Source organism: Ammospiza nelsoni, chromosome 3, assembly GCF_027579445.1.
Source record: "Ammospiza nelsoni isolate bAmmNel1 chromosome 3, bAmmNel1.pri, whole genome shotgun sequence".
Classification (NCBI taxonomy): Eukaryota; Metazoa; Chordata; class Aves; order Passeriformes; family Passerellidae; genus Ammospiza; species Ammospiza nelsoni.
Window position 1 is genome coordinate 20,388,055 of NC_080635.1, and position 24,732 is coordinate 20,412,786.

The 24,732-nt window shown below is 42.3% G+C and overlaps 1 protein-coding gene across 2 annotated transcripts in view; it reads right to left on the reverse strand.

The window, feature by feature from the left end:
- Positions 1 to 373: 373 nt before the first annotated feature.
- TGFB2 (transforming growth factor beta 2) overlaps positions 374 to 24,732 on the reverse strand; it is a 58,577-nt gene continuing 34,218 nt past the window's right edge. The window contains exons 2-7 of one of the 2 annotated variants that reach the window (XM_059468516.1): positions 21,292 to 21,455; positions 6,462 to 6,594; positions 6,233 to 6,343; positions 4,334 to 4,508; positions 3,623 to 3,776; positions 374 to 1,883 (exon numbers count right to left, since the gene is read on the reverse strand). In XM_059468516.1, coding sequence (XP_059324499.1) covers positions 1,725 to 1,883; positions 3,623 to 3,776; positions 4,334 to 4,508; positions 6,233 to 6,343; positions 6,462 to 6,594; positions 21,292 to 21,455 — 896 coding nt within the window. In that variant the 3' untranslated portion in view covers positions 374 to 1,724. The remainder of the gene's footprint in view (positions 1,884 to 3,622; positions 3,777 to 4,333; positions 4,509 to 6,232; positions 6,344 to 6,461; positions 6,595 to 21,291; positions 21,456 to 24,732) is intronic. The other variant, XR_009418073.1, reaches the window with a different exon arrangement.

A 24,732-nucleotide genomic window follows, 5' to 3' on the forward strand; every position in this document is an offset into this window, starting at 1 on the left:
AGTTCCCCGTGCCAGGTGGATGCATCCAGGTGTGCTGTGCTCCCGCTGTGCTGCGCACACACGGGCATCGCCGCTGCCCACGGCCCCTGCACAGCGCTGGGCTCATCCTCTGCAGGGCTGGGACACCTCTCCTCTCCTCTCCTCTCCTCTCCTCTCCTCTCCTCTCCTCTCCTCTCCTCTCCTCTCCTCTCCTCTCCTCTCCTCTCCTCTCCTCTCCTCTCCTCTCCTCTCCTCTCCTCTCCTCTCCTCGCTCCCTGCCCACCTGTTCAATGTCCACAGCCGAAAGGAAACGGGAAAACGGGAAGGCCCAGAGATCTGAACCGCATCGCGATGCAAGCGCTGTGAACGGGGACAGCTGGAGGAGGAGCAGGGAGCAGGGGGGGAGATTGCTTTAATCCATCCTTTTTTATAAAACAGGAAAACAAATGGAGTCAGGTAGCTTATGTCATAATGATGAACAATATACAAAGCACATGTATAGCAATTATTATAAAACATGTATTTGTAGTGCAAGTCAAAATACAGGGACTCTACTCATACTGGCCAGCTAGAGGGAAACACGTGATTCTGAGCGATCAAAAAGAGCCCCAAATTCAAATTCAAAGTCATGAGAGCTGACAGTATTACAGAGTACAAAAATATGGTGAAAATTTACACATTACACATAAAGTACGTAATTTTTTAATAGTTTACAAATAGAGATCTACAGATATGTTTCCAATTAAGCTGGCTTTTACTACCCACCTATTGTAATACTCTAGGTATGGTTACATATACCAAAAGAACAAAAAAATTCCCATAGCATAGCTATACAGCAACATATTAAGGTCTGAAGATTAGACCAGTAAATGTTAAATATTTCACTGGTTTACTAAACTGACATTTTAAATCATTTACAGTAAAAAAAAAAATCTTATAGACTTGTCTTTGAGACTGAAACAGAGTGTCCTTTATTAGTAAATCATTCAGTAATTAAAACAAGGGTTTGAGACCTTACAAGAAGTCTCTCTAGGCAGCTGGCATGAAAAATAAGGTATTTTAAAGGCAGAGTTTCTCAGTAATGTAATAACTGATTTCTATTTTAATTGAACTAAACTAACCATTACTTTTCAGATTGTTTTGAGCTCGTGTTCCTTTAGGCTTTATATGTATTTCTGGCAGCTTATTAGGTCTCCACCTTGTCCACATTGGCTGGTTTTCATTTTCCCAATGGTGATACAGAAATGTTCATTTGATAGTTTTTATACACAAATAAATAATGCACTGTTAACTCTATAGCTAAGAGGAATGGGTAGGATGCCTATTGCATAACAATACAGAGAGATCAAGTAAGGCACGGGACAGATACAGCAACTCCACTTCATGGGGTTTTCCTGTTTTTTTCCTTTCACATAGTAACACTAACAAATTTCTTCCAGTGTTTATTTTTTAAAAGGTTTCTTTTTTTCTTTAACTTTGCTTCTTGTCTATCTCACACTATGTGTAGGTGAAATGTAGGAAAAAGCCTTCAATGTTTTGCTTCAGATGCCAGTTTAAAAAAAAACAACAAAACAAACTTTCAAACAGTTCAGACTAGTACCGCTTTTTTTTTTCTTCTTTTTTTTCCTTTTAACACTGATGAATCCAGGTTTTTATTTTTCTTTCTTTCCTTCTCACTCTCTCTTTTTTCCCTTGGTTATCTTTATTTTTTATAAACACATGTCATGCTGTTTCAGGGATATCCTTTAGCTGCACTTGCAAGACTTGACAATCATGTTGGAAAGCTGTTCGATTTTGGGTGTTTTTCCAATGTAGTAGAGGATGGTGAGGGGTTCCAAATCCTGGGACACACAGCATGGGGAGGCTGAAGCTTCTGGATTTATGGTGTTATACAAGCTGAGTACCTAGAAGGAGAAACCAAAAAAGAGAGAGATTAAGCTGCCTCTAATGAGCAAACTGTTTTCTGCATCCCTTCCTCCCATGGCACCTGAGAGAATGCCCACTGAAAATGGTATAAAGATTCCTAGAATTTAGGGTTTTTATGCTTTTCCACTTCAATCTAGTGATCACAATATGCCCGAATTTCCTAAGATTTTGTCCATACAGTCTTAAGCCTCAAAGCAGGCAAGTACCTGGAGTCTGTCTCTAGAATGATGCCCTTTGGATCAACAGGCACACCATATTTATGAATACAGAGGAAATGTTTTTATCTGTTTCTTCAGGTTGCCATTTGCTGTTTACAGATTTTGGAATTACAAATGACCAAAGAGAAGAGAGACCTCCTCAGAGTATAGGCACCCCTCTTCTTTTACCCTCTGCTATGCTAATTAAGTCCATTAATGCCATCCTGCAAGCAGCAGGACTCAAGGTGCAGCTACTCCTGCTGAGAGCCAGATGCATGGAGTCACCACCTATGTCACCCTGATTCCTATGCATGGTTCTCTGCAAGGGAAGTATGTAGGGTTAGCCACTGATGATGCACAGGTGCTCCTGAGGATGCCATTAATGCCTTAGCCAAACACCAAGTGACCTTTTCCTAGAACTTCCACACAACATTTGCAGCTTAGAGAGACAGAAGATCTGTTCAGGACAGCAACACTAACTACTTTATTAGGCAACTTCTGGCTCCTGGGGCAATTATCCAAACCACGTATTTGTGACCATGACAGTTACTCTTCCTCTTTCCTTTAAAAACAAGTGCAGTTCCAAAATGTGTACACCATTACTCCACACCAGCACAGAAACACACTCACCTTATTTATCCCTCTGCCTGCTGACATTGCTAACAGTACAATGTCACAGACAGTGACAGCTAAAAAGGGGTCTGTAAGCTCAGGAAGAGCATGGTATCATGGTTTTACCAACCAAAAGAAACTCAAGCTGTCCCTTGGGCTTGGCAAGTTGTCCCTGCTGACTGACACTGATCTGTCATTTTAAGGAAGGCTTGAAAAAGGGGAGACATCATTCTTAGCATGGACCCGAGGGTGAAATTCTCACTTTATGACAACTGTGATGCAAATGTCTAGACATCCTTAGTGACAGCTGAGAGGAAATTAGGACTTCACAGCAGAATACTACTCATCCTAAGGCAGTTAGCTAAAATACCACATCCAATCCCTAAAATAAAAAGTCCCATCTCAGACAACTATGATTCAGTTTATCAGCATCCCATACAAAAAAAGTCCCTCCTTCCCATATACATTTTCAAAGTGTAAGAACGAATATGTCTTTTGAAGTAAAAGGAGGACAGCTATCAGTATGGCAGGTCATAAAAGAGGTGATAACCCGGTGGAAGAACTCAGCCCTTTTGTTACTCTCAAAGTGCCTCCCTCGGTGTCTTTGCTGACCAAACTCATCATGCCATCTTCCACTCATGTCTGTATTGAAAGGCCTTTTCCAAGCCACCTCCAAAGGCTACACACTCACGAGAAGTATTCAATCCAACCATGTGTTCGTATCAATGAACACATAAAAGAAAGTAAATCTCTGGGCCAGTACATTTCTCCTGCTTCAACTAGCTTGAGGCCATGAGTGAGTTTCTCTATAGGGCCACATTTCATCATCCTTAGTTACTGAGACTAACTCTGGATACTGGTGCTGATGTCAGTCCCAGAAGCTGAAAATTAGCAAATGCATTACTCACTCTGCTGTGCTGAGTATCTGAGCTCCATAAATATGGGCAGGCTCCTGCACAGAAATTAGCATGGTATCCTTTAGGTTCATGAATCCATTTCCAGCCAAGATCCCTCTTGAAGTCAATATAAAGTGGACGCAGACAGCAATTATCCTGTACATTCCTGGGAAATAAAATACAAACACATCGGTCATAACAAAGACAATGCTGGGAATAAAAATAATCCAGTTGCTTGCTCCCTGGAAATCATCCTTTACAGAAAGGCAGGTCTGAGTCACAAAAATTCTCAACTAAATCAGATCAATAGTAGCTTATGCTGTAACTGAAATTACAGTTATTGCAGGATGCTGGGACATGGCAGGACTTGCTCATACAGACAAAGCTAATGGCTTCCCTGGAGGATTATTTAAGTGCTTTTTTCCAGGTCCTACAGAGGAGACTCTGAGTAGGTGAACAAAGCGAAGGTGGTAATTTTGCTCTAACTATGGGGCAAATGCATCTGGGAATCATCCCACATGGAACTGAGCTTCTCCTGTCTAAGGTCACAACAATCTGTCTCTGTGGGATTGGAGACCGCTGGGCAGAGACCTGCTGCACACAGACCCCTGAGGGTCTGCATTCTGTATAAAGGCTAACTGTAAAGAAACGTGATCAACAACTGCATGACACCTCCAGTGTCCCACCACTGTGTAAGAATACGGGATGTGCAGGCATAGTTACCTAAAACAATAGGCAGCATCTAGAGCACGCTTCTTCCGCCGACTGGGCTGTTGCGACTCAAGTCTGTAGGAGGGTAACAACATTAGCAGAAGATGTGGGGTCTTCCCACTGTATTTTTTCCTATTGGACTTTAAAGCTTTCACATCACCACTGGAATATGTGTAGTCATCAATACCTTCAAAAAATACATTTTGGTGATAAACATTGTGTTGCTTTTTCTTCACAAATTAAATAAACCATCTCTTAAAAAAAATCTCAGAAACTGGGCCATGATGGTATCAGCTGGGCATGTTTACTGGGGAAGTGGGGACAAATTTCAACCCAAGATGCCTAAGATACTCACAGTTCTCATGTTAGCTATTGTATTAACCCTCCCAAATTCACATCTGTTTAATGCCATTTCAGTACATTTACTAAAAACGTTTCAATGAGTAACAGAGAAGGTAACTTCAGTCATTGCATCTTGCACGTCTTAGCTTCAAATGCCCCAAGCAGTGATTCTCTTGTTGCTTCAGTCAGAGCAGTACTCCCAACTTTTAACAGGTATGTACCTTTTAAAACCTTTTAACACACTTAAAGATGCTCTGGATACTGCACCTTCATTTTCCACTCTTACTTCTATCCCATTAGCTTCCACCATCATATTCACTCCTTTATGATACTTGTAAATTCCCCATCTTTCATTACCAGTTTATTTAAATCTGCTAATTTTCCCCAGAAATTAGTTATTCTAGTCTCTTCCTTTATATGGGCATGGAAAAGACACTGATTAAAGCATTTCTTCTTGAAATGGCAATCTATGGCCTCACATTCTGTATTCTCTTTTAACACTAACTGCCTTACTAGCTTCTTACCATGGCAATAGCACAGACAAGAGACTCAAGGTATTGGCCTTTCACAGGAGTCACATTATGCCTTTTGTTAACATCCTTTAGAAAATAATCTCCCCAACCAGATAATACCATCTAAACAGAAAGAGATACACTATTCTTCTCTTAACATATGCAATTCTAGTGACCAAACACCATACTAATCACTTTTTAAATGCACACAATGGCTTTAATCATATATACAGTACATGTATTTACTTACAGGAAAAAATTCCAATGCAGTGAAACAACAGTTAGAAAAACTTAATACTTGACAAGGAATATAGCCAAATACTTGGATCACAAGTGAACCAAATCATGATACAGTTCAATTAATGGGAACTTCAGGAACAGAATTTAGGTTAAAATTAGCTATAGATTCATGTGTGCTGGTGGACGGTAACTGTAGTACAGTCAATTAAATATAATTTCTCTTTTGTGAAACTGAAAGTTTAATGGCTCAAAAACACAAGAGAGCTTATACAAACTTCATATATTTACTCTGTATCACTTTGCCTGCTGTCCATAAAGAACACATATAGTCATAACCCTCAGTACACAGTTTTGTTTTTAATGCCCACTCATTCCAAACTTTTCAACTAAGTCTGACTCACTACAGTACTAGGATGGAAAGCAAAAGGATAATTTTGAAAAAATTGAGCTATTTTCTCATTATTATCCAAGAGTGGATGGCAAACTGTGCAAGAGTCTGCACAAAATCCAAAAATGTACATATATCCTGTGAGCATGCTGCAAACTGTAACACAGATTTTTAAGGACATCAAAGCTGCATGCATGGAAAGAGACAGCTTTTTCATGCCTTGTGATTTTAGAATTGTGCAGGTGATACAGTTTTACCCTTGTGACTTTAGTATAATTTCCTACCAGCTGAGAATCACAATTCTCAAATGAGCAAGTTTTCAATCAGCTGAATGCCATTTAGAAGGCAGAAACAGCTTTTTATTTCCCTCCTCTATTAGTACATACCACAACATTTTAAAAAGTTGGAGTTTTTTTTTACTTTAATTACCTGCAAATCTTGCTTCAAGCTCCTCACTTTTATTTGGGATGATGTAATTATTGGAAGGCACGAAGGTACAGCATGGACAATGTAAGCTTATCTTAAATCCAAGATTCCTGTCTGCAAAACATAAAAGTGAGTGGAGTTGGTTTTCACATGTGGAATGACTCTGAAATACTCCTGAGTTACTGGAGGAGCATCTGGGGCAGGAGTGAAGGCAAAGAGCACTTTTTGTCACCTCTGTGATGGAGCCATTCATGTACAGCCTCAGTGACATCAAAAGACAACCATTCTCCTTCAGCTCTTGTTTTAACTACTTTGCTGTCAATATAGCGCTGTCCTGGTGATGATAATTCTTTAGATTTTAAAACCTGAAAGAAACAACAAATAAAATTTCCTACAGGTTAACATTTACCTGGTTGCCTTTAAAATGGACCACTAACATTAGAAACTAGCACAAGAAACTATTACAGCTGAAACCTCTATGCAGCAGATGAACATTTGTGCACATTTTCAGAAAGAATCTTCTCAGGGTGTGTAAGGAGAAGAAAAATATAAAAACACCCTAATGAAATCAGCTTAGGCTCCCAAGCAAAACATACCATCACATATTCCTTAGTGAGAGAAATCACACAGAAAGAACTTCCCTGAAAACCTATCCTGTAATACAACTGCTGAAGAGATCACAGTGAACACCAAAAGAAGCTATTTCACCTTCCTCAGTAATACTTACACTGGCTAGAGCACAAGATGCCAAAGTCCAGGCTGTACAATGTAGTCTGTACACTGAAGATGTTACATTGCTCCCCTATAACTAACCTATGGTATTGCCTTATTCATGCTTTTAGCCTTCCCTCTGATTTTGGATACTAATCATACATTAAACAGATGGCCATGCATAGATTCGTGCCAGGTGAGGCTGCTTCCATCCAAACTTTGATACAGGCCGTATTTGTATTTTTGTCAAATGTTTCAGCAAAGCTTCCACTGATCAAGGAATAAAAAAATACCTGAACAAAAGAAACCCAGGCCCTGCATGACCAGAATTTCAAGTGTCCACAGTCCTCCTCATCCCAGGCAAACAATTCAGTGAGTGCCTTCCCATATACAAGAATAGCCTGCTATTATTTACCCTAAGACAAAAACAATTGGACTTCTGGCTGTTAACAGCTAGTTTCTGGTTTTCTCTTTATTACTCCGTTGATAGTCTTGTGAGGCAGGGAGCTGGAATGCCATGCAACATTTAGTCAACTCCAATCAAGATACCACACGATAACATCACTTTGTAACTTTTGGCATGCCAGCTGTGCGACTTCATTTTTGTTTCGGGTTTTTCCTTTCTTTAAGCACCCAAATCCATCTCCAAATGAGTAACTGACAACATCTCATTGTTTCCTCCTATTTTCTCAGCCCAGAACAACCTGACATCTAGCAAGCACTGCTGTAATAAAATCATGGTGAAACCACATGATACATGTAAAGAAAAATATTTCAAAAGAGGTGTGAAACTATGTCATCGTGATAAAATCAGGCTTTTCGTAATTAAACAAGCTTGAAAAGCTCAGATTCTGTCCAGCATGTGGAGTCAGCATGCAGAGTCTCCCTGTTTATGGCAAGGCAGTGCTGGATCTCTCATAGGCCAACAACGTGGCTCCTATAATAACATTTGTCTTATGAAAAGAACAGCAACATGACAGGCTCTTTGTCTTCTTTCTGATCAACACATTTAGCAAAAAGCCATGAGAAGATGTTGGTTCAAGTCCAGACGATTACTAAGGGCCCCTGGTAGGCAATGCTGAGCTCCCCAGTAGAAACTAAGGGCACTCCAACACTGAACATTGGGACTCCTTTTTATGAGGTAACCTTCAAACAAAGTGTCTGAACAACTGTTTACAGAGAGTCTGGCAGCAGCAAGGGGACTACCACTGCTCAGAAGTGCCAGAGGGATGAGAGAATCAGTAATCAATGCTGGGAAAGTCCCAGAGAAGTACAAATATAGCTTTGCCTTCCCTTTGGTCTTTATCAGGTCAAGTGTTTCTGAGGATGTAATGCAGCTGTCATTCTGCAAGGATGTGTTGGGGCTGGGGGGTGTGAGGCAAATGGGACACAAGAACTTGGCTCATTTCTCTTCCTTTCTGCACAGTCATATCTTTCCAAAGACTCCAGAAACTGCATACCTCAGTTTTGGCAGTGATGTAAGGACTAAAAGTAAGTAATGTGCCAAAAGCAATCTCCTGATGTTAACTATAATTGGTCTTAGACATATTCTGAAGACACAGCTGTGCCTTGATATCAAAAATAAATGTATTTATTCCAGTCTTTATCCCAATTGCTACCAAAAGACAGAGTCAAGGGCTGTCAGTGTGTACCTGGAATAAAAGGCATTTGTAAAAGTACAAGAAATCATCACTGTATGTATCCAATGGTCCAAGGGAAATCCATCCCCACTGCTGAGCTGAATGGCAAGAAAATGCTTCTGAGCTGTATGGCACTGTGGGACAGGACGGATACCATGGATTAAAAGAGCTGGATATTATCCCCCCTATGGTACCTACAACATCTGAGAGTAAAGTTTCTCTCCATGTTGCTTACACAGCATGCCCAGGAAGAAAATTATAAAGAACGAGGCAAAAAGTCACAAACTAAGTAAGAGATAATTTCCACAACTGACACCATGGGCACTGGCAGTTCTTAAGCAAAAGGCTGTTAAGAGAGAAGAGTGTTACACTTAGTGAAATTAACTTAAATCTCCTTCTCTTGAGTTAAATATCTTTATAATGTTAGGGTGATGTATGATCTTAACAATCTGAGTACTTATAAGCAAGAATGATCTTCTAGTCTCACCATTTCGATTTTCTCCTCTTTTCCTCTTACATTGTTGCAAGTGTGGAAAGCTAATGAAAGATAAAATCCGAGACTGGAGCCTCAGAGTCTATTTTCTCCCTCAAATTAATCTGATTAAGTTTCTTTTCCTACACTGTTTTTTATTTCCATCCACACTGAAGCAATTGCACTCTATAAGGGGGGTAAACAAAGGGGCCTTTTTGTGGGAATCTCTCAGAAATTTTTACAGCTGCAATATATTCTTCAAATGAGTCTTCCAGAAATCGCTACATGAAATAAGCATTTTAGGCTCTCTCTGCCATTTCTCCACTTTGGTTTGCTTCTTTTTACTCTGCCCTACATTTCTGGTTTTAACCTTCCCCATCAGCAACACACCTTTTTCTTCCAATACACCCTCAAGGAAAAACTTCTCTTTCACCATTCCAACCCTTTCTTCCTACTAGATCAACTAATTCAGCTTCAAAAAAGAATAAAAGCCTCGCAGCTTATGTGCTTGAAAGCTTGTCTACTTCTTCCAACCACACTTACTGGTCTTAGAAGAGATATTACCTTCACCTATAAACATTGCCTTGCCTTACCCATAAACACCACCTCACCTTCATGCTTAGCCCATCACAACCACATCAAACACGGTTATCAGAACTGCTGCTGCACAGCTTGTACCTGCAGGAGCTAAACAAAAGCCTTTGTGCAAAAGTTTTCAGTGCATTGAAAGTATTAACAGAAGGCAGGGGGAAAAAAGAAAATCCACAGAAGAGAAAGTCAACTGAGTTGAACTTCCCCTTTAATCCTTTCTTACTTCCGTTTGGCACCTTACCCAAACGCTCCCTCTCGAAGAGGTACAAAGAGCCGGGTCTGACTACAGGCCATGATGGGAAGGCAAAGGTTTTCCGGTGGGGGAATCCTGTGCATCACCCACGGCGTGCAGAGACACAGATCCCATCATTTGCATCAGCAGCAGACAGAGTTTCCACAGAGCAGCCCCACCTTCCTCCGTGGGCAGGGACACATCCCAAGAGCCCCAGGTACCGGCACGGTGATGCACGATGGCTGTGCAGGACCTGCTGTGAGCACGCACACCTGCACACGCCTCAGACACAGCCCAGAGGCAGCAAACACGGGCTCTGGACATGGACATGTCTGTCAGGGATATCTGCTCTCTCGTCTTGCTCCCACTGCCTGTTAGAACAATGATTATACAGGGAACGGACATACACGATCACACACTGCGGATGAGCTGAACTGGGAGAAGTGTTACCAAAGGGTGATCCGCCAGGCTTCTAGGCCAGTACACAGAGTAACTTTCATTAAGTAGCAATGCCCTAAATTCTTAGAATGATTTCAGGTTTTTTCTACCCCATTTTTGTGTTTGATTCCTCCCTTTCACACGAAAACCACCAACTAAAACACTTCTTAATCTTCTTTTGACCAATGCCTTGCACACTGCCTTCTACCCACCTTTTTCAACACCCACTGCTAACCTACCTCTCATACATTTTATTTCAATTCTGAGGTTTCTTGAAAACACCTGGTGAAAAAATTATCTTACAAATACCCATGAGGAGTCTCTAGATACGACACACATGCAGCTACTGCCAGCAGACCAAGGTGAAACAAACACATGAATAAACGAAAAATGCAGTTAATTGCAGGAAATGGCTCAGGAAGAAGCCAGATGCAAACAAAGCATTGCTCTTTTTTGTACAGCTCCATATGTTTAGGAAGCCCAGCCGGGGATCTTGGTGATGACAGCACTCACATGCCACCCTCATCAGGCCTGCCAGATTTCTGGTATTTTACAAATCCTGTTGAAATATACTCTTAATTCTGCTCAGTCTTCTGGGGGAGAACCTCTGCTTGGCTGGCAGGGACTTGTCTGTGCTCCTCTTCATCCATTAGAGGAGGCTGACCCATGATGTTATCTTGAAAGCTTTTCCCAAATCACCACGACCAGGGCATTCAGCAGTGAAAAAATTTAGTTTTGTCACAAACTGGTTTCAGAAGCATGAGGAGTTTCCAGAAAATACTGATTTGTAAATTACTTCTGTCACTTCCTATGCTTATTTTTCAGACTAACTGGAAAGCCTTGACAGATAAATTTTTTTAAAAATTTAAGTATCAAGTAGCTGAAATCTTCATTCAAATACTGGAGGATGAAACTGTTTATTTATAGGCACACACATTTATACCCTCAGGAAACTATCACACAGTAAAAGTAAGGATAAGGATTATCTTAGTCTATATTTTATAAACTGTAAAGTACACTGAGAACACTACATAATTCATGATAACAAACAAAGCAGAATGCTTGCAAAATTAGCAGAAACTCTTTAAAGAATGGGACATATCAAAAGTTAACATGAGCAGAGCAGCAGCACTCAGTGTCAGGGTAATTAAACTGGTTCAAAAACAAACTTGAAAAAACTACTAAGCTCACGACTGTTAAAACAAACATTATTTTGTTCAAAGTTTCCTCTGCCTACTCCCCCGCTCATATATTTAGGGAGCTAAGGCAGGGGATAACTGAATCAACACATCAGTGTATGCATTCTAGACAATAACCACTGACAGCAGACGCCAGAACAGCCTGTCTTCGTGACTCATTACACAGCTAAAAGGAAAAAATTTGACATGAAGATACACTGGTTCTTTCAAATAACTAGAGCCCCAGAACAGCAACTTGTTTAGTTCATTTCAGATTTGGTATTCTGGCCAATAACTACTTCTAGTCTTCTATTGTCACCACAATCAGATGCAGAAGAATGGGAAAATTACAATTAAGTATAATTTACAGTGGAATAGTTTTGGCTAATAAATTCACCACCTCCCCAGCAAGCAAACAAAGAAAGAACTGAATGTGGTTCAGCAGTGATGATACACAGGCTGATGCATCAATGACATACATCTGCTGCAGCCAAGAAAACCAAGAGCATTTTATGGCTGGGTTTGGGAATTATGGTCACCAACTCTTTGGAAATATTTCTGGTGACTTACAGTTTCTTAAAACAAGTTGATGAACTTTCCAAACATAGTAATAAGACCATATGGCCACTTAAAAATATCTATCCTATTTCCTGTACTGCATTAGAACTTGAATTGGTCACTGCTATCAGCCAGTGTGGGTTCTGCAGTCACTGAACAGAAGTAAATGTGGCATTATCTTGTGAAAACCTGCTATTAATCTGTCTTTCCTCTCCATTCATTCTGGACTGTCAGATCTCCTCCCTCCAGATGCTGTTGGCCCCCTGATAACTTCCTTCCTTTCCCTTCCTTTCTCTGTCATTTCAAACTCCTGTGATGTTCTTGTATTACAACATCTTGGCAGGCTCACTGCTCTTTCTCTCACTTATCAGTCATTATCCATGATTTCCATTGGAACTTCATGGCCCTTTTAAAAATAATGGAAATAACCTGACATGTGCTTGGTAAGCCTAAAGTAAATAAGCACAAACAATGAGATCCAGTGGTAAATGAGGTGCTTATGCTGGTTAACATGAGAGCAAAGATAAGTTCAGCTATGCACACACCATGGCTGAAAACTGCCATTTAGGATGACCTTTCCTGAACCAGAAGAAACTGCAGGGGACTGCAGCCTAACTCTTTACACTGGAATGACCACATTCCCAAGGTCTGCATACACAGCTGCTGGGAGTTTCCAAATTCTTACATCCGACTCACCCTACTGAGAGATTCACTCACTGCCTGGTTCCAAATTTCAAAGGTCTCCTCGGACAGCTCTCAGGGACTTCAGCCAGCTCTTTCTGAAACTTACAGTTAAAAAATGGCCATGCTAATTATCAATCCTTTCTCATTCCCTGGTTAAATCTGAGGCCTTTGATCCTATTTTGGACATAAGAAAAAGAAAATCCTTAATTCTGCTGCAAACCTCTCCAGTTTATCACTCATTATATGTGAAAACATATGGTGTAAAGTGCAAAGCTTCCATAAAGTACCTTTTGCCAGATAATTGGGAACCTACTGGCTATCAAAATCTTAGCTGCTTCTAAGTGCAAGAGACCAGCTTTTTTAAAAAATGTCAGTGAATTTTTAAGCTCTTCTTGTAGCCACTCCTGCAAAGGAGTAATTCAGACTCTGCTTTCAGTGCTATGGAGTTAAAAGGGCATTACAGTCCCCCTGCTTATCAATGAAGTCTTTCCATTACTTGCAATGGTCTCCGAATCAGGCTCAAACTGAGGGCAGAATCTTTAGAGACTACTATATGAGATGCAGAGTTCCTGCCAAAATACAAAGAAAGGTATGGAGTACTTGCCAAAGTTTGTAAAAAACCCATAGGTCTCTGATCCATCTGCTCAGAACTTGCCAGACACGTTCTTCATGCAAACTTGCAAATAAAAAGAACATATTGCACACATAACCCAACTGCTTTTATATCTGGATGGGCTACAGCTGCAGAAGGATTCTCTTACAGTGCTGGCTGATGCTCACTTAAAGGTAAAAGAAGGTGAAGTGTGAGGCAGGCAAAGAGATGAGCACTTCAGCAGCTCAGAAAGGGAGGGGAAGTCAAGTGTGCCATGGAATCACTGTGACTGACTCCTTGCATCACCCTGCAGTGAGGGGATGAGCTCTGGGAAGAGAATGGATCCTGGGAAGGGATTTCCTCTCCATTTGTTCCCCAAGGAGGGCCTTCCTCCTGATACTGAAGATACATTTGCAGTGTAAGTTGGGGACAGAGCCCTGAGGCTGTCCAGCCTGATTTATGTTTAAGCAAGCAGGAAGACTCTGCATTGTTTAAGCAATAAAGAAGAATGGAGGGTCTGGGGTCCTTCTCCTGGAAGATTCTGAAATATTGAGGGCAATTTCCTGCCATTTGGGAGATTTTAAGATAGCTCCAAAGAAAGATTTTATATAAAATGAAGCAAAACAAAAAAAAATCCCGTAAACTTATCTAGCCTTTAGCTTTAACTTGCCAAAGGCACATTATGTTTTATTAAAGTATCAACAAAGAGGAGCCAAAGTCAACAGAAACAGAGTGGGTTCTCCTGTCTTCTAGCCAAATATCCCAGATCCTGCAGGGTACTCCTGTGTTCATATCCCCTTTATGCACAGGTCTCCTAAGGCTTTTTCTCTTCCTTGGTCCTGTCCCTGACAGAACTATCTCATCTTCATGTGCACTTTACTACATTCTGGCATGCAGCTTTCTTGGCTAAATGAGTATTTGGACACAGTACTTTCTCCAAGATGTTGTCTTCTTCCACAAATCCCTCCTCTTTCTTCCCTTTCTCTTGCCTGCCTTGTTCCCTCACTTCTCCTTGTAGTCTTCTCTTCCCACCACCTACAGATTTCCACACAAATCACTCCCATTCTCCTCCATTTTCTCCCATCACCTATTCTTCTTCGCGTAGGCTTCTCTCCAACAAAGCTTCACATTGTTTCCTAAAGCTCCCCAGAACAGGAGCACCACCTTCCCCCCTCCAACAGCACACGGCCATAAAGCCAACCTGATGTTCCTCAGCCAGTGACCACCACGCTGAGCTGCTTGCTTCAAACTTGCTCGTGTCCCAGTGTAATGTAGGCCTGGCTACCCCAACAAACCCCAGCCCAAAGAACAGGAACACAAAGCTAGCTGCTGTTTTCAGACCCATGCCCTGCATTCCCACACCTCCAATACTGCACAGGCAGAACAAATGGCAATACAGCCACCTGTGGCCTGCATTTCTTGCATGTGGACATGGCAGTGTCCAGCTGGGAAGGACACACTGGCTCTTGCCAGGAACTGACAGAAATATTATATATTACATTCCTTCAAGTTGTCTTCAGTAACTGCTCTATTCCTGACAAGAGGCGGGTGCAACTGAGATATGCTCCCAAATTACAGTAAAGATGATGGAGCCCTAAACACTTGCCCTCACACTCAAAGAGTATTTGCCAAAGGTACTCTAGATATGCTCTCTAATGTTCTGACAACTTTTTGTAGGGCATATAGCATCTGGAACCAGAAAAGAGGGATTCAGGAACAAGAAGAAAACAGTAATTCAAGTGAAATATACTGCAAATGAACTTCCTCTGGTCCTGAGCTGCTGCTGGGGGAAAGTGAAGGAGTTTGGTAGAGTGGAAAGTTATCATATCCATACCTTATACTGGGTTTGGCACTTCAAAGAACACCTTACATTTGCCATTCAACATAACCTCATAACCCTTCAGAATGCAAGAGTCTGGTTTCAGGATAGCAACACATAAATGGTGAGATCCAAATGCACTACTTTAGATGTGGGTCACAGCCATGGCAGTCAGTTACAACCAAGTGCCCCAGGTGATATCTGTAATACAGACATCCTGAGCCAGCTCACAGCCACAAATCCTGCTTCATGGTATCCTCTCCCATGCCATCAGAGACGGCACTTTTTGGCAAGAAAAGAGAGCACAGCCCCTCTGCTCCTGATTATACGGAGATCAGTCTGAAGGATCGCAGTTGCAGTCAGTGTAAATTGCCTCAGATTTGCACTGCAGAGATTTGGCCCAAATCTATGGTAGCTCATTCTAAACATATTCCCCAACTGAAAAACAAGACAAAGCACTGTCTGAATTGAAAGTATTTGAACAACCGACTGTGGTTTAAATTTAAATCTGACTCATAATGGGGTGTATGTTCCACAGCATCTTCCTCCTCTTACCTCCAAGCAGGGAGAGAGGCCCTGGAGGAAATGGGGGCTACCACTGCCTAGAGGACAGATAGCTCTTCCTAGACCCTGAGCAAGCTCCACAGGAGCTCCTGACATGGACTGGGCCCTCCCCAAAATGGAAAGACCAGAGGTCTCCTCCTGTTTGCTTCAGATTCTTCACTGCAATCTGATGTGTCTCCCCAGCTTTAACCTGGCACTGTTCATTTGCCTCAACCCTTGCTCTGATACATCCTGTGGATCCATCCCTCCCATCCACAGCCTCTCAGGTAATCCCACCCACAGCAGCCTCAGACAACGACGACAATAAAACACAGAGCTTCAGCTGCACTTTTTGTGATGCTTTATGACGTGTTAACAAAACATGGCACCACTTCCACAGGAAGTAATTATTATTTGTTATTGTTTGACTGCCTGTACATAATAAAAATACCTTAAACCCAATACCACAGCACTCTCTGAAGGATGTCTTTTTACCCTGTAAGGGTTTCTATTAGTTCTGCTTTGCAGTGGTGCCTATTTGTTTTTAGGAATGCTTATTCATAAAAGACGAGGCTTTTTTTGAAGGGTGCAGGAACTTTATTCATAAATACAGAAGCACCTTAATAAAAGAAAGATGTGATGAAGTCTTCAAAGCAGGCAAGAAAACTGATGAACAAAGACATTCCCATAACAACTGAGCTTTATCTGATCAAATTCCAATAAAGCCTGCATTTGGCATAAATCTTTAAAAACATAGCAAGGGCCACTGGAGGATGCTAAAACTTGTTTATTTAATATTATTTCTCCTCCCTTCCTCAAAAGCACTTTATCCTCTTAATATTTTCTGAAGTCTTGGTGCACGCTGGGAAGCGCACTGAGTGAGCACAGCGTGGTGGAGGGACAGGAGAAGCGCGCCTTGTCCGAGGTCACGCCGCTTCCTTCCTTCCTTCCTTCCTTCCTTCCTTCCTTCCTTCCTTCCTTCCTTCCTTCCTTCCTTCCTTCCTTCCTTCCTTCCTTCCTTCCTTCCTTCCTTCCTTCCTTCCTTCCTTCCTTCCTTCCTTCCTTCCTTCCTTCCTTCCTTCCTTCCTTCCTTCCTTCCTTCCTTCCTTCCTTCCTTCCTTCCTTCCTTCCTTCCTTCCTTCTTTCCAATGTGCTCTGCTGATGATCAGCAGCATAACCATCTGATTAAGCCTCTCTTTTGGGCAGAAGAAAGAACAGAAAGGGTAGTGCCTTTAAAGAATTTAATTCTCTGCAGATTCACTTAACCAGAGCCAAGAAGAGACAGAAGCCTTCATACCAGCCTTTTAAAAGTAACTTAATTCCTACTTCTGTGAGTTTTATTATTTTCCATCCTAAGACTTCTTAGTATGTGCACTGTACTTCCCATCTGTGCAGGAACACACAGATGTGACTGACTAATCCTTAAATACCAAGAGAAGTATTCTGGGTGAAAACAGACATTTTCTGCACACAGGGATTACTACTTGCCCATTGGCTTTGTGGATGCATGCAGGGCACCTCCATGAGAATTAATCTCTAGGATTCACTGCCTGGAGAAATCCAGATGGCAGAAAACCTGACAAGCAGATTCATAACCATTCATTCTCAGCATAAATACGACGGGGTGCTCTCTGCTCCAGCTCAGGCTCTGAGGTGGGAACAGGGTCCTGCTGCTGCTGCAGCGCCAGGGGCCTGGAACAAGGGGCCACAGCCCTGGCTCACCATGCCAAGCAGCCCCAGACTGTCTTCCTGGAGTCAGTGCAAACAAGGGCTGTAAGAAAACACAAAGTCCCTTTCTGATGTGGTTTGGAAAAGGGAGCCAAGTACAGCCTGAGGAAAGCTTAGCTGAAAAGGTGCAGTTTTGCGTTTCTTCTTTCATTTTAAAGGGTAGATCTGTAAGGTCAGAGGACCACACAAAGAAAGAATCAGGAGGAAAAACAAATATTTATATTCTGCTTGCTTATTTTTTCAATTTACCCTTCACATCTGTCTCTAGCTGTTCCTAAAACAGTCCTTTAGAACAACGTTGTCCCTTCTGCATCAGTGCTATATATATCAGTGCTACTACTAAACTGCCGCTGGACTAAATCAGAAAGCTCTTGGAGGGCAATCAGAAGATGTGCACATGGTCAGGGACTATCTCAGTGAACCACAAGAGAGCTCTGATTCTCCCCAGAAGGCTTCTGCCTTCTACCCCTCTTCCCCAGAGAAAGACCAGGGGACAAAGGAACAACCATTCCTTGAAACTGCAGGTATGAAAGGAATTTCAAAAACCCTCATCAAGAAGAGCTCCACAACAAAGCAAAACACTAGGCAACCTGTAACTTGGTTGGAGGAGAAAAAAAAAAAACCCCTAATAATTAAATGTTGCTTATGCAAGATGAAAAACCACACTGTTCCTTCTGGGCACAACAGCCCTGGCAAGCCCAGCACGTATGTCACAAGACAGGAAGCAAAGCTCATGCACAGAGGAGGAGCGGCAGCTGCTCATGCCAACTCCACCGGCAATCTCCTCTGCAAGGCTCACTCCCCAAGGCTTTTCATGCTGGAGTCAGAGATCTGACTAAGGGTTCAGCCCTTACAGAAGATAGCTGCCTCTCCCACTTCCACTGAAATGAGGATCTTCCTGACTCTCCCCTTTTACCTCCCATGCTTGTACCATGTTCACCACTAGACAACTCTTATCTGCATTCTCAGTACATTAATACACAGCCCTGAAGCTCCTCCATGACCACTGGGGCACCAATGCCTCCTCTATCCATACCTCTTCACCTTCATCTGCAAATATTTCCTTCTTTCTAATCTCTAGAATTCATACAGTAACTTTTAGAATGCTTTCTATAGCACTGTTCTATAATACACCACAGAATCATAGAATATCTCACATTGGAAGGGACCCAAAAGCATCTTGGGTTCCTTGTCTCTGATTTCTCCCTGCTTTTGCTCTTCCTGCTAAACACTGCATCCTAATCTCATGTGCTGTGATGGACATGAGCTGCAGGAACATTTAGGGACTCATGCTCCGGGCAGAAGAGCTCCTGCCAAGGAACTCATGCAGTTCAGACTGCCCACCACAAAGCTGTAATACCCCCGTACAAGGTTTTGGGAGAGCTGCATACAAGACTGCAAGAAACAAACATGACCAAAAGGAAATGATCCAGAGACAACTTGCCTCTCTACAAGCAAGGGAACAAAGTAACATGCCTAAAATATGCCTGGCACAAACACACAGGGCATGCTGCCTTTGGCTTGCCTGTTACTTGGTGGAGAAAAGATCTAATCCTACAATAACCTGCACTCATTACTCACCTAACACTTCACTTAGTTTGCTCCACCCAGCCTAAAAAAGAAACTGCCTTACTCACCAGCCATATATTTATCCAGGGACCCAAGTACCTGCCCTGGATGCAGGTGTCAGTCATTTCCATGGGCACAGGCTTGCTGGAGTCAGGCTCTTTCAAGTAAGCCCCAGCTGTTTCTCATCAGAAGGCAAAATCCCAGCCAAGCAAAGGCCCTTTCTTCCATACCTCTGCTGAACTCTTTGTGTCCCATGTTCCTCAAACACAGAAAGGCAATGAACTGAGCTCAGGCAACCACAGCTGTATTCTTTTCAGGTGGCTGACTAACAGCTCTCAAAAGTAGAACAACAGAAAGCCCAGAGATGCTATCAACTCCTTTTAGGGTGTCTGAGCAGTGAGGTCAAGCCAGAACATACAATTGTTCCAGCAGGCTGCTGTGGCAGCTTCACCGGGACTCACAGAGTATTTCTGTGGGATGGCTGTTCTATACAGGCAACACCAGTGATTCTCAATAGAGGTTCTTAGCTTTAACTTTTAATAAATAACACATTATCTGCTCAGCTTTTCTGCCATCCTGCTCTTGGAAAGAATGGCAGTCAGGTCACAGCCACCAGTGACCACCTGTGGACCTGAACCACATTCAAATGGGAATTAACTTTTCCTACACTTAAACAACTAAACAGAACAATGCACTTTTCCTGCTGCAAGCCTCCATGACTGGCTTCTACTATCACTTCAGTGAGCCCGTGAACCCAAAGTGCCCCCTCTCTCTGCTTCAAGTTTGGCTTCCACTTTACCAGACCAGGCAGGAAAAGCTGAACTTTCAAAGTGAGGGAGAAGACTCAAATTTGCACCCACTGGAGCCAGCCTGCACAGCTAATGCAGGCAGTAAGAACAGAGCTAAACAAGGTCTCCACACACTTCTACAAGGTGGTATTCTATCCATCAGGATTTTCGGCAGAACATGTCACAGGTTGCTGGGACAACCACAAGTTTTACTCCGTATAAAACTTCTGGGAGCTGGGCCCCTTTTAGTTGCTGTGTTTCCCAGTGAGGAGAACTATGCTTTAAATGAAATATGCTCTAGACAGTATTTGCACAAATGCACAGACTCTGTTAAATGAGGTTAAAGGCTCCAAAGTCCTTAAAGATTAAATGACATAAATCTTGTCAACACTCAGGAGTGAGTCATAGGGCATTTTCTTACTCACTCCACAATCCCTGAAGTGTCCACTCCCTCGCCTCAACCCTGGACTACTATACAGAAGCCAGGTTTGAAACTCCTTAGCTTTGCAATTCAGTTTTAATTCCATTTCTACAAGGAAGTCTTAAAAAGCTTCTCCTGAACATGGGCCAGAGAGAGGAATTTGACCTCTGTGTAAACTACAGTTCAGGTCAGGTGTTGGGAGACAGAGATCTTGGGAATAACTTTTTTGATGTCTTGTTCTCTCACCTTTTTTTATATGCTGTGAAACACAGAATCACAAAGGTTGGAAAAGACCTCCAAGATCATAGAGTCCAACTTTTGACCAAAAACCACCATGTCAACTGGACCATGGCACTAAGTGCCATGTCCAGTCATTTCTTGAACTCTTCCAGGGATAGTGACTACACCACTTCCTTGGGCAGCCTGTTCCAATACTTGATCACCCTTTCATTGAAGGAATTCTTCCTGATGTCCAACCCAAACCTCCCGTGCTACAGCTCAAGACCATTTCCCTTTGTCCTGTGGCTGGCTGCACAGGAGAAGCCAATCTCCACCTGGCTACACCCTCCTTTCAGGGAGCTGTAGAGTGATAAGGACACCCCAGAGCCTCCTTTTCTCCAGGATAAACAGCCCCAGATCCCCCAGGCACTTCTCACAAGACTCCCTCTCTAAACCCTTGCCCAGCTCTTCTGCCCTTCTTTGGACATGTTCCAGCACCTCCTTGCAGTAAGGGGCCCAAACCTGGACACAGGATTTGAGTTGCAAGCTCATCAGGGCTGAATAGAGAGGGAAAATCACTATGCTGCTCCTGCTGGCCACACTATTGCTGATACAAGCCAGGATGTCATTGGGCCCCTGAGCCACCCGGGCACACTGCTGGCTCAAAACTCTGGAGTCCTGGGGCTTTACTGCTAGAAAAATTTGCACATTTCAGCTTTGCATGGTTTTGAGTGAAGTCCTTTCTGGGGAAGGCACTGCAGTGAGAGGCTCCCTTGCAGAGAGGGGACTCAAGAGCTCGTCCCCAGCTTTGCTCTGCCGGCTGGATGGGTGTGCAGCAGCAGGGCAGGGGGAGCTGAAGCGTGGCAGGCGCCTCCATACCTGGTACAGCTCTATCCGCTGCTCCGAGACGCGCGCCTTGGTGTTCTGCAGGCGGAAGACGCGGAACTCGGCCTTCACCAGGTTGGAGGCGTTCTTCTCCATGGCCGACACGTCAAACCGCACGATCCGGAAGTAAAGGCTGTAATAGCTCGGCGGGATGGCGTCTGCAAGAAAGCACTGGGGGTTTATTCCTTTTCTTGGCGACAAAACACACTGTTCCTTCAAACACTTTAATACAACACAGCCCCAGACAGGGAAATACCTGAAGCGTGGTTCGGTTTCCAATGGTCAATTTAGTACTATTAACAATTTAATTAAAATTAAGAAAATCTATGCCATGTGTTTTTTATAAGACTGCCATATTAACAGAGATTAACAACTACTTTCAACTCTACTTCAGGTCATGCATTTAAACCTCTCCTCTTTCAACCTACGGGTGGAAAATCCTGAATACTTATGAACTGAGGAAAAAACATAGCAGTTGGTCCATGGTAAATGCCTTCAGGCTGACAGAGAGTTCACAGGGATCTGCTAAGACAACAAATAACAGCAGCTCATCTGATCTATATGTTTTCTGAAACCCACTTCCCCTCTGAATATGGAGTATGAATTAGCCAGCTTCAGATTTTATTCCATACCTAGTTATTAAAGGATATTTTTGGAACAAAATAGTCATTCTAATTATAGTGATGAGGGCTGGAACAAGAGAGAAAGGAAAAACAAGGGGAAAAGGCAAGCAGACAGTAGACACTATGAACACGATTACTTGAATTTTGACCCCTGGAAAGCAGTAAAAGCCATAAACATAACACCCCTTACTATAAATTTGGTAAAAACAGAAAAAAAAACCCAGAGAAATGGGCTCAAGTCTCCAGCAACAGTGCCAGACATCTCAGTTTAGGCTTCAAAACAGTGTTCCTGCCTTCCAGTGGTAAACCCTGACCGAGGGTAAGCAGCAAGGCAGTTCTGCACAAACCAGGTAACCCTAAGGCATTCAGCCATCACCTGAGGCCCTTTCACACTGCCCAGAGCAGCAGCACCACGAGAAGTTTGCCTGCAGCTCTCCTGCCTGACACCCAAACTCGCTGCAGAAGAGACAGGAAGAGAGTGGAAGGAGACAAGCTCACACTCCCTAGAGGGGAGATGAAATTACTGTAAGGCCTGATAAAAATCTCAGTTCAAATGAAGAGAACAGTTTCTTCTTTTCTTACAGTGTGAAAACTGAAGTGGATAAATTAGAAAACAAAAAGAAAAAGGAAAATTGCTTTTGAGGGCTGGGGAGGCATTTTCAGCTGAGGAAGCACATGTGTTCTCACAGTTATATGTTTAATAACCTGTTGTAGCTCTTTGAGGAAGTTCAAACTGACTATTTAATAAATGTAGCTATGAGAAAATCTTTGATAAGAAATAATCTCAGCCTCAACTGCAGATGCATTGTGAGAGACGACAAGTTCTCAAAGCACTTCAAAAAATTCCTCTGAAAGAGTACTTCCCAAAGCAGACCCTCAGTATGATCAAACAGGTACAACTACGAAGAGGAAACTCCAGACTTCCTTATGATTCCACTTAATTTAAAAAAAAAAAAAAAAAAGGTTCTCGGATTTTCACATCTGCAGTGCTTAAAAATAACCCCCCAGGCATCATAATCACTATTCTTGGCTACCATGCTCATTGACAGGAAACTGCCACAATCTCACAGTGAGAACTCAAAGGCAAACAGATGCAAATTACTCCTACACCAAAGCTGCTCCTCTCTCCCATCAGCAACATCAGTGCCAGAGTCTCTCAAAACACCAAGGGAAGGGGTTGTGAGAAACATTTAACTGTATGCCACTATGACCTAGATATATGTCGCGAATTCTTATAAAAGCTACTTGGTTCAGAGATTACATCCTTCTTTAAGAGAGAAATAGTATCTTCAGTTTATTTTTCTTGCTGTAGGAAACTCCAAGACTACTACTTGCTTTTCAGCCAAACCTAATCCTACTAGGAATATAATTTGGCATAATAGTATGTATATATAAGATTGATGCTTCCAGGATGAGTTGTAAGTTGTCCTTCCCTGTCATTTGTTTGAGGCATCAACCTACCATTTCGTTCACTGTGGACAAGCCAAACTAGCAGCCCTTCACTTGCCCTGGCACAGACAAACCCTGTCCATCTTGACTTTATTTTAGATTGAAAAGCCCTATTTAACTGTCAGCTTGGTTTATATTTAGCCTCTTATTCCTAGAACCTTCTTGTGCTATATTTGTAGGCCTTCTTTCCAGTTTCTTTGTTTTAGATGCTGTGTATTACAAACCTCTGAACATGTATCTGAGAGGATATTCCTGAGCCATTCCTGCATTTACATTTTTTCTCTCCTTCGTATATAAGGAAGACAGAGAATGAATACTCTTTCAGTGTGCCTGTTTTTGTGTGGCATATGTGCATTTGTATACATTGCAAACAAGTATTTACCTTCCACTGGAAGGCAGGCATGGGAAACCCTCTACGAGTAAGCAGAAATTCTTGTCTTACAGAAGTTTCATCTCTCTTGTAAGACAGTTTTACATCTTTATATACAAAACCTCACATAAGAAATTTAATTTATCATTCATGACAGTATCCACAGGAAGTCAACTGAGGAAAAGGCATTATTCATGGAGAGATGAAAAAAAGAAGGAATGGCTGACTGCATAATTGGGGTTTATTTGAAAATTAATCAACATGAAGACTGAGAAATGAGACGTGCAACTTTCTTTAAAGGAACGCTAAGAACCCCATGGAGTCTACAGGCTTTTGGATTGGCCTTTAAGTGATCTCAGATGCTGCAATTTATCTCTCTTTGTGACTCCACCTCAACCTGACAGTTTTATCAATTCAGATTCAGTTGGATTCCTCTGCACTCCCCTCTGGTTTTGGCCCCATGACTCCAGCAGACACCAGGACAACTCTGGCCAAGCTAGTCTGCAGTCACAGTTACCCTGCTGCAGACTAGACTCCTGAGGCATTCTTTGAACTATTATCAGTAATGAGTGGAATTAAATCAATATATTTCCTGTAGCTAGGAAAACACAGATTTCTTTTGTTTTGGTGGGAGAGAGAATAGTAAACACAATGAAAGGTTCAGTTTTTATCATTTTTAAATTAGCCATTAAATCAACCCTCAAAAAAACCTGAAGACTTCCAGCTGTAATAATCACAATCACCACAGCTGAGATGAGTTACACGACACAGCTGGAGAAGGTGAAGGCAGCATCCATCCTCCTCCTCCCTTTAGGCTGCTAAACACCGAGCATCACAAGTATCACAAGGTTACTCTTTTTCTTTCTGTCTTTTTTTTTCTGTCTTGAACAAGCTGAAACTTCACCAGCTGCTCCACGTGGGACAGTCCGAACTGCCAGGTTGAAATGTACTCTGCTGTGTGAGTGATTAAGTGCATAAGGACATGGTGGTTTC